The sequence below is a fragment of the Salvelinus sp. IW2-2015 genome, linkage group LG31 (genome assembly GCF_002910315.2).
Source record: "Salvelinus sp. IW2-2015 linkage group LG31, ASM291031v2, whole genome shotgun sequence".
Lineage (NCBI taxonomy): Eukaryota > Metazoa > Chordata > Actinopteri > Salmoniformes > Salmonidae > Salvelinus > Salvelinus sp. IW2-2015.
Window position 1 is genome coordinate 3,313,980 of NC_036870.1, and position 11,108 is coordinate 3,325,087.

General features: G+C 42.6%; 1 protein-coding gene across 1 annotated transcript; it reads left to right on the forward strand.

The window, feature by feature from the left end:
• Window positions 1-4,936: 4,936 nt before the first annotated feature.
• Window positions 4,937-10,685, forward strand: LOC111955572 (transmembrane protein 42-like). Its single transcript, XM_070436246.1, is given in 5 exon segments — window positions 4,937-5,305; window positions 6,439-6,513; window positions 6,516-6,539; window positions 6,542-6,582; window positions 8,262-10,685. Coding segments are annotated over 5 exon segments (471 nt in total). The 5' UTR covers window positions 4,937-5,106; the 3' UTR covers window positions 8,394-10,685.
• The last annotated feature ends 423 nt before the right edge of the window (window positions 10,686-11,108 follow it).

The following is an 11,108-nucleotide window of genomic DNA, read 5'->3' on the forward strand; positions in this document are numbered from 1 at the left end:
CTTCACTATGACAGACAAAATTAGAAAAAAAATCCAGAAAATCACATTGTAGGATTTTTATGAATTTATTTGCAAATTATGGTGGAAATAAGTATTTGGTCAATAACAAAGTTTATCTCAATACTTTGTTATTTACCCTTTGTTGGCAATGACAGAGGTCAAACGTTTCTGTAAGTCTTCACAAGGTTTTCACACACGGTTGCTGGTATTTTGGCCCATTCCTCCATGCAGATCTCATCTAGAGCATGGATGTTTTGGGCTGTTGCTGGGCAACACGGACTTTCAACTCCCTCCAAAGATTTTCTATGGGGTTGAGATCTGGAGACTGGCTAGGCCACTCCAGGACCTTGAAATGCTTCTTACGAAGCCACTCCTTCGTTGCCCGGGCGGTGTGTTTGGGATCATTGTCATGCTGAAAGACCCAGCCACGTTTCATCTTCAATGCCTTGCTGATGGAAGGAGGTTTTCACTCAAAATCTCACGATACATGGCCCATTCATTCTGTCCTTTACACGGATCAGTCGTCCTGGTCCCTTTGCAGATCCTTCTGGCCCTTGCCCCAAGATGATGTTTCCACCCCATGCTTCACAGTAGGTATGGTGTTCTTTGGATGCAACTCTTTGGTCTTGGCCATAGTGGAGTTTGGAGTGTGACTGTTTGAGGTTGTGGACAGGTGTCTTTTATACTGATACAAGTTCAAACAGGTGCCATTAATTCAGGTAACGAGTGGAGGACAGAGGAGCCTCTTAAAGAAGAAGTTACAGGTCTGTGAGAGCCAAGAATCTTGCTTGTTTGTAGGTGACCAAATACTTATTTTCCACCATAATTTGCAAATAATTCATTAAAAATCCTACAATGTGATCTTCTGGATTTTTTTCCTCATTTTGTCTTGTCATAGTTGAAGTGTACCTATGATGAAAATTACAGGCCTCTCTCATCTTTTTAAGTGGGAGAACTTGCACAATTGGTGGCTGACTAAATACTTTTTTGCCCCACTGTATGGCAAGGGTCGATTTGCAAATAGGCCTACTGCAGCTCTGATTAGTTATGGCACACTGGTCTGTGTAGAGTACAGGCCTGAGACGCACCTGTCAATGCAAAAGAATCCTACTACAATGTGTAGTAATTTCTCTTGCATAGTTTGTTTTGAATTTTGTTTCGGTATGTGCAATGAAAGTGGCTAATACTGCGTTTGATTCGATCACAATTCCCACAGTAAAGGTAACATTGATAGTGTTAACTAATGGGGTAAACTCTAGAATGTTGAGTGAAGTTCAATCTTGTGCTTCTCTGCATGCGCTGATATTTCTTCTGCAAGACAGTCCAGGGGGAGCTGCGCATGAGGGAATATTGCTCATGATGGGAATAAGGAAAATTTGAGTATCATGTAGCAGCCTAAACCTATCTGTCACGCCCTGATCTGTTTCACCTGTCGTTGTGCTTGTCTCCACCCCCCTCCAGGTGTCGCCCATATTCCCCATTATCCCCTGGGTATTTATACCTGTGTTCTCTGTCTGTTGCCAGTTCGTTTTGTTTKGTCAAGCCTACCAGCGGTTTTCCCTCTGCTCCTGTCTCTCGATTATGCCCGTTTCCTAGTTTTCTCTGTGTTGAACATTTTATCTGCCCTGACCCTGACTGCCGTCCTGTACCTTTGCCCCACTACTCTGGATTACCGACCTCTGCCTGACCTAATCCTGAGCCCACCTGTTGTCCTGCACTTTACAACCTCTCTGGATTATTGACCKCTGCCTGCCTTGACCTGTCGTTTGCCTGCCCCTGGATTAAGGAATAAACGTTTGTTCCTTCAACAGTCTGCACCTGGGTCATACCTTCAAACGTGATTCTATCGATGTTACATTGAGCTGGGTGAATGGAATATAAACGACAGTCATCCAATATGCTGTAATAGAAATAAGGCCATGCTCATTAAAAAAGACTTGCCCTCCCTCCTCTTAAACGACACTGACCGCCACTGAAGGGTAGTGATGGGAATTCCGGTGATTTGGCTCCCAAACGGCTCTTTGTTCAAAATGCTTAAAAATCGACCTAGAACCATTAACAAAATTACACATCTCCAATGTAAAAAAATAAGGTAGCCTGCCATTATGTCAAATTGTGAAATGTGCGTTCAAATAAATGTTTACCTGCGCAAATTATTAGATGGCARAGAAAACAATCAGCAGGGACCAGATTGACACGCTCTCCACATTACTTATTGTTTCTGTAGTGAGGATTACTCTCTTTACATAATTATTTTGTAARTTATCTGCTGAAAAACGTTGTTTTGWGCTCAAAAAGCAGGAGTATCAGTATCCAAATCAGGAAGCCAAATGAACGCCTCTTTCACCAATGCGTTATGGTTCCCAACGATCCGTTCAAATAAAATAGGTCTGTTAGCGAACGAACGTAAGTAGCTCTCACGGTCTCCGACAGAATTAGACGTTCATTCATGTCTCTCAAACATCAAATTTCGAAGTTCTTACAAACGTCAAGTGTTTAAGGTTAAATGTAGGCATTAGTTCAGAAATCTTAAGATTAGGCATTAACTCTGAATGGTTAAGGTTTGGGATAGGCTTAAAACAAAATATAAAAAAACGACTTGCTGGATTCGAACTTACAACTTTTGGACGCAGATGCTTACGCCCATCCACCATCCACATCGCCCTGGAAAAACCCATCACTAAGCAAGAGAGCAGCGGTGAGGCTACCTCTCGCCCCGACTCACCGACACCGTCCCTCCCTCCCTCTGCCGAGAAAAGGGGACACAGTGTTCCAGCTGATGGTGAAACTCAAGTCGCACTGCATTATTTCTTCCTCATGCACCAATTCATGTTGTTACCCCTATGACCAGAGGAGTCTTCCTCATGCACCAATTCATGTTGTTACTCCTATGACCAGAGGAGTCTTCCTCATGCATCAATTCATGTTGTTACTCCTATGACCAGAGGAGTCTTCCTCATGCACCAATTCATGTTGTTACTCCTACTGTATGACCAGAGAAAGTGAAATATTCCTTGATAGAAAAAAAGACACCGCTAATAGCCTAAAAACAACGCAAGCTTATCGGAACAATTTGCTATACTCATTCATTGCAGCAGCAGTGCTGGTTGTGGCGTGAGTGGAAGTAGGGAAAACGCCCATTTTTATGACTTATAAAAGTGTTGAACAGTGTTGACGGTACTGAATAACAATTTAAACATGAACTGACTCAGAAAAACAGCAGCTCTCTGCTGTATTCGTTGAGTCTTTCTCGTCGTGGTTTTAATCGTTTTTCAAATCTCACAGTATCACCTTTTTTGTGCGTTCAAGGTTTCATTTTAGGGAGTGAAGGTTATTTAAAGTAAGGGTTACATGGAGAAAATTGGACCTCTCTGAAATGAAAATGGATGGCCCTCCCTTCTGCAAAATATATTTTACCTAAACCCTCTCTTAGAGCTTGAAAAAACAACAACAAGTGACTCTCCCCTATAGCCAAAATAATAATTAAAAGTGGATGGCAGAGAACATGCCTACCGTTTACCCTCACTTCTTGGACAGACCAGAGAGAGCCTCACGCCTCGAACACACCTACAGTGGTCCTGCGAAATGGTAKGCAGKATCATCTGGATATGTGTGCAACAGAAGTTCAACAATCACCTTCTGCTATCATTTCTGCCAAGCCATCTACGCATACAATACGTTCGATTTKTCCAACATATTCAGCACACAGAACGCACTGCGACTGCGTCTGCAACGCAATGCTGCAAGGTAAACGCAGCGTTCAATTGGAAAWGAATGTACTTCTGGTGTACCAAAACACAAAACACTGTAGGTGTGATCGAGGCATCAACCTCGTTCCCATAACCCATAAGCACTCCGTTACGTTGTGCCAGATGTAATGTATTTCAATGAGGACATCCACAATGGAGTGGAAATGCAACGTCCCCTTGCGGTTGAAGGCTCCGTTGCGAGACGGACCCTTTATACAGTTGAAATTGTTCTAACTTTGGATCGACTTCAGTCCAGCCAGAGTCCGTCGAAGACCAGTTTTTGATCAGCAAGAGCAGATCAGGCCGGGATTCTGTGCAATGCAGCCTAGTTTTATTTACACCATCCCAGCAGCTATCTTAGAAATATATATGCTCTTTGCTTCTCAGAGCATGCACTCAACAGCCTATAGCCTATAGTTTATGGATAATTTGATTGAAACCACACTAAATAACCTATTAGGCACACTTTATAGTGCCCGCCCAGCAGAGAATCAGAGATTTTACATTTTTTTAATTGCAACAATAATAACAATATTACACATCAATACAGAGGCATTTGTGTAGATAATCCTTGTACCATCTAAACCACTGTGAAATATATTTTCCATAACCAAAAATGTTGTATTTTCAGCTGTTTGAAGCTCGTGTAAAAAAAACGAAAGTAAATGACGCAAAAACGAAACCTAAGACCAGTAAGCATAGATTTAAAGCACATAGAACACATCTACTGCTTCTTAGACTTGCTTTCAATGAGAATGCCAGATCTATAACTGACATTTCTATGWGAATTTGGTCAGGTTTCTCAAAAAGTTGCATATTGCAACTTTAATATAGAGCAGATTAACAAAGTAGTAGGCTATAAGGCTAACCTAGCCTATTGCCTAATGTATGATTATTTTTTGTGATTAAAATAGAACGTCTGGCTTTTAATTTAATATTATAAATATGAATGAGACTAATTAAAGGCCTATCATGATTCATTAATTGGGTCTTGCCTTTGAGAGACTAGAACTCACTCTTAAACCTATTGATTCGCTCTGGATAAGAGCGTCTGCTAAATGACTTAAATGTAAATGTAAATGATTCCTGAAATAAATTATTATCCAATATCCACAGAATTCCTGAACACGTGATGCCGCTGAAGAAACTACTCATCCCACAATGCTACACAGCCGTGGAGTTCTGTGTCCAACCACTTTGTGCACCTACCCGCTGAGCAAGTATTTTGATTGGTGTGGCTATCTCCTGGCGGTTATTGTTGGGAAGTAGCCTGTAGATTAAATTTGACCCACACATTCAACTCAATACCGCCGTAGGAATGTGATGGATTAGAAAAATATGTGCCTTGGTTGTCAACATGTTCCCCGGCGTTTTCTATGCGCTCCTGGCGGGGTTTCTCGGGGCTGTCGCATCTTCATCTGCAAAGCTGTCACTTGGAGCCGATTACCTTAAAGGTGTATGTGAAACGGGGCTACGAACATGGGGAGAGCAGCGGAAATTTAGACAACCGYACGAAACTACCGCTTGTGACTGGGTGAGGAATCGCCGCCGTTTAAGTGCCTGAATTATTAACGCGATGGGATTCGGGTGGCTTTGAATAATGTAAATGTCAATGTGTTAGCATAGCAATACGTCCGCGAGAAGGGAAGTTGGGGTTTTCCAGTGACGAGTTTAAGGCTCCCGATTCCAGCTCGTGCGCTCAGCATCAGCACCATCGGCGGCTCGCTCAGCTGGACAGGCGATGCTGTGTATGAAGCTCGTGTCGTACCCGCGTGCTTGAACGACATTGCAGCTCGTGCGACCTACAGTAGTGCAGTATTCGTTTATTTTTGTGTTAAAGCAATATATTTGCTTATGTTGAGTATCATTTTATTCTAGTGGCCGAATGTGATCCTAGTTTAACATATGGCCAATTGTCCATTCAATGTCAATACCATATTGTAATTGGGCTGCTTGAAACGACCTTCATAATCTGGTGTCATGATTTTACGTTTGAGTTATCATCTATATTATTTATTTATATAGCCGTCAGATATTTATTTGACATACATTTACATATCAAGACTAAAATAGGCTCCAAATCCCTGAAATGGAGCTCAACTATTTGATGTGACTCAATTGCAACATAACATTGTTTTCATTCATATAGACCACATTCCAGTACACGACACACTGACGTCACGCAAATGCGTGCTACTATTGGAAGCAGTAAAAAGCCATCACCATCTATGCCCGTTCAACATAGCCTAGATTTACGTTTTTATTACTTAGAAACAGTCACTTTTTGCGGTTCTCCTATGCTTACAATGATGTTAAGACTCATGCTTGAATAGTCAAAGATTATATTTGGTTGTTATCTTTGCAAAATAACTKTTTTGGATTCAGKRGTTGTTAGCTAGAATTCTAARGCTCATTGAKATAGGCTGTTTTTWAAAAAGTATAATGCACTTGATTTGCGATGATGACACAAACATTATATTAAGCAGGACATTTATAATAGCCTTAAAGTATGATTATATCAAAAGTAGTGTGCAATGCACTTATAAGCAACATGTAAATAGAGCTTTTTTTGCTGGCATTCTAATAAGAACTCCCCTTGTTCTGCCACCAACTTGTGTACATGCGCCTAGTGCAGGCGATGTTTGCAAACACAGAAAGGGGTCTATTTGTGTTTGTGTGTTTGTTTCAGCTACACATCCCCTGAGGCTTCTTTGTGGGGGGCTACTCTTCACCTGTAATGCTGTGATGTGGACATTCCTGGCTAAGCTCTCAGGCACTCTTCCTCTCCATCCGAACCACTGTGACCACCACCGCTTCCAACTTCATATCTTCCGTAAGTAGCGTTTTTCCCTGTGGAAAAGACACAATTATTTACACTGCTCAAAAAATTAAAGGGAACACTTAAACAACACAATGTAACTCCAAGTCAATCACACTTCTGTGAAATCAAACTGTCCACTTAGGAAGCAACACTGATTGACAATACATTTACATGCTGTTGTGCAAATGGAATAGACAAAAGGTGGAAATTATAGGCAATTAGTAAGACACCCCAATAAAGGAGTGGTTCTGCAGGTGGTGACACCAGACCACTTCTCAGTTCCTATGCTTCCTGGCTGATGTTTTGGTCACTTTTGAATGCTGGCGGTGCTTTCACTCTAGTGGTAGCATGAGACGGAGTCTACAACCCACACAAGGGCTCAGGTAGTGCAGCTACCAGGAGACAGGCCAGTACATCAGGGACGTGGAGGAGGCCGTAGGAGGGCAACAACCCAGCAGCAGGACCGCTACCTCCGCCTTTGTGCAAGGAGGAGCAGGTGGAGCACTGCCAGAGCCCTGCAAAATGACCTCCAGCAGGCACAAATGTGCATGTGTCTGCTCAAACGGTCAGAAACAGACTCCATGAGGGTGGTATGAGGGCTCGACGTCCACAGGTGGGGGTTGTGCTTACAGCCCAACACCGTGCAGACGTTTGGCATTTGCCAGAGAACACCAAGATTGGCAAATTCGCCACTGCGCCCTGTGCTCTTCACAGATGAAAGCAGGTTCACACTGCACATGAGCACATGTGACAGACGTGACAGAGTCTGGAGAGCCGTGGAGAACGTTCTGCTGCCTGCAACATCCTCCAGCAATGACCGGTTTGGCGGTGGGTCAGTCATGGTGTGGGGTGGCATTTCTTTTGGGGGCCGCACAGCCTCCATGTGCTCGCCAGAGGTAGCCTGACTGCCATTAGGTACCGAGATGAGATCTCAGACCCTTGTGAGACATATGCTGGTGCGGTTGGCCCTGGGTTCCTCCTAATGCAAGACAATGCTAGACCTCATGTGGTGGAGTGTGTCAGCAGTTCCTGCAAGAGGAAGGCATTGATGCTATGGACTGGCCCGCCCGTTCCCAGACCTGAATCCAATTGAGCACATCTGGGACATCATGTCTCGCTCCATCCACCAACGCCACGTTGCACCACAGACTGTCCAGGAGTTGGCGGATGCTTTAGTCCAAGTCTGGGAGGAGATCCCTCAGAAGACATCCGCCACCTCATCAGGAGCATGCCCAGGCGTTGTAGGGAGGTCATACAGGCACGTGGAGGCACACAACATACTGAGCCTCATTTTGACTTGTTTTAAGGACATTACATCAAAGTTGGATCAGCCTGTAGTGTGGTTTTCACTTTAATTTTGAGTGTGCTCCAAATCCAGACCTCCATGGGTTGATAAATTTGATTTCCATTGATAATTTTTGTGTGATTTTGTTGTCAGCACATTCAACTATGTAAAGAAAAAAGTATTTAATAAGAATATTTCATTCATTCAGATCTAGGATGTGTTATTTTAGTGTTCCCTTTATTTTTTTGAGCAGTGTATAAATAATGTATACGCCTAATAGTCTTAAAAGTGCATGGTTCGCATAAGTACATGAAACACAGATTTTCCGTTTTTTAAGTGCTGTCAATAGAGKGAAATAAGTGTAATGACTGGTGCACTAAATGTAAATACCTGTATTTTGCCACAGGCCTTTTTGGGGCAGCTTATCTTCGGGGAGACCCAGATTGCGTTGTGGTGGGTGGGAATCTCCCTCACGTTCTCTGGCCTCCTGGTGCTTCAGAGGGCGGCCCCCAACGACCGAGCCAGGAAGGACGAATGACAAACCTGTCGGAAGGCACAACTAATTAACTGATATAGAAAGAAACCAGTAATGCAAKGTATAGCCRACTATCTGTGACAAACAATAGCATTTCTCGGGTGAATGGCAACTTTGCAAGGTAAAGCACTGTCAAAACATACCATGTAAGAAATATACAGTGATTTCTTTTGTGTTTTAAACACTTTGACATCATCAGCAATGTGTGCATGACATCAATACTTGAGAACACAAAAGCTGTTTTGCTCACATATCCTAAGATGACACTCACTGTAAACTTCCACACCAACATTGCATGTTCAAGGTGATGTGTGAATGGAAGTGGTCTCAAAAATGCTGCTACTGCTAGATATACGCAAATACAGCAAACACATTGATATTCTCATTGCTTARTACTGTATAATACATGATGCGGCTCAGAGAATACACATCAACTTCTCAGTTGTATCATGTTTATAGCCTCGTATCTTGAGGACTTGACCCTTACAGAGTTTTGACATGTTTTGTGGATTCTGAGGAGGTTTGGCCTTGCCTGCCTTTATAGCAAATGTCTAATAGAAAGTTCCTAACAAGGTCTAAACCCAATTAAGTCAAACCAAAGTACCCAAATATGTTGATCCTGCCTTTTACCCACTGTAACCACAGCAGTGGCTCTGTCAATGCATTGTGAAGTCAAACTGCTAAGTGGCCCCAAGAAATCGTAGTGACCTCAGCTGCCTGTAAAGTGATARTGTCTAGTTCACTCAAAAATCTAAGTTTMTCAGACATATTCAAACCTCAAAAGTGGCCTAATGTCGAGATGAGACAAAGGATAGGCACAGTCTAATTTAATCTTTTTTAGATGGTGCCTGTCTTTCCAATTCATTTGGAGTTGAGGCACAGAGCTGTATCTACACAGCAGACAGCTTGGACCTCTTGACATTAGCCCACGTCTGACCTCAACTAAAATTTTGGAGTGAACTATCCCTTATTCCCTTTGGCAGAAGAGACTCATTATTTCATTCTGACCTAATGGGGTGTCTAAACAACAGTTACTCCAATGTCTGGCCTTTTTAATTGAGTGTCACCAGCTGTTTGTCTTCCAGCTGTAGGCCTGTATCATCAACCAATGTCTATCCTAGTTTTCCAATGCAATTKAAATCAGTTTGAGGTTATCCTTGGGGTAAAGGAGGCATCCGGTAGCACAGTTCCTCCCTCTGCATTTTCCAAGACTTCCAAAAGGTCAAATGTTGCTGTGGGGTTTGTAACCCAACTACTGAAAGTAGTGTTTATTACTAGCATGCTTGTCCTCCAACGGTGTACTTCCCTGATATTCCTTAACACTGTGATGTGCTATTGTGGAAATGGGCTTTTTGCGTAATACTGACAACGCTACCATAGACTGGAGTTTGACTTGACAACTGTACTATACGATCCCACTTTGCTGTTGTTTTTTTATACGTATCATATGCATGCAACAACCAACGGTAGCTACCTGTATTCTGACTGTATCTATTAGACAATGATATGTCTGTGTAAATGCAGAAGAACGCACACTATGGAATCGGTTCTCCGTCCAGTTGCAGTACATRACAGACTGCAGGTTTTGTATGTAATGTCATCTACTTCCCTGGCAATGTGACTATCTATGCTATTGAATCAGGATGGGAGACATTGGTGCTGACATTTCTCCTGTGTTCTTCAGTCAGTCTAAACTGAGGATAAACATTTACCTGTGAAGCCACTGTCACTAAGGGAAAGAGAAATCAATMCATTAGYGTAGTGGTTTCGTGAAATGTTTTATCGCCAGCCCCTGAATGGGACATGTTTGTTGTAACCATTCTACTGTAGATATGGATATCATGTTATAAACTGTAGATATTAGTTTGGGAGGTGCATATGACTGACCTGTTAAGGTGTGTGTTCCAGAGTAGTGCAGAACTGGGGCCCTACTAGGGGGATAAGGAGATGCAATGTATTATCAACAAAAAGGCATTATTAAAAGAGTCCTTACTTGGACAAGCCACCTCCCCATCCTTTGAATATGTTGATTGGTTCTTAGTAAATGGTGTATGATAAGGGAGGAAGTCTCAGAAAATGTCTGTTAGTCAATAGAATCTGATTGCACACACTGATGCTGTGTCTGTGTGTGACAAACTCATCACTTCTTGGACAACAGAGGGAGAGGAAAACAGGTGTTTGGGTAGACTGCAAACTCTTTGTCTGCACTGGTAAGAAATATGAACCATTCATATCTAGTCTAATATAACTTCTATTAAACTAACATTTGTAAGTGTAAATATCTTCTATTTACAGAAAATATTATGGACATGTGTAACCACTCATCCAAATATGAGATGGTGCACAATGTGAAATAAACCTCATCTAGGAAAGTGAACTGTTATTTGTTCATTCTATCCCGTTACGGTATGACCCAGGTGCAGACAGTGTAGACGGAACAAATGTTTATTCTTTAAAACGGCCAGTCAAACGACAGGTCAAGGCAGGCAGGGGTCAAAAATCCAGAGAGGGCGTAAGGCACCGGAACAGCAGGCGGGCTGATGGTCAGGTCAGGCAGAGGTCMGTAATCCAGAGTAGTGGGGCAAAGGTACTGGACGACAGGCAGTCTCGGGGAAGGCAGGAATGGTCAAAACTAGAAAACAGGGACTATAGCAAAGACAGGCGCTGGTATGTTTGAACAAACAAAACGAACTGGCAACAGARAAACAGAGAACACAA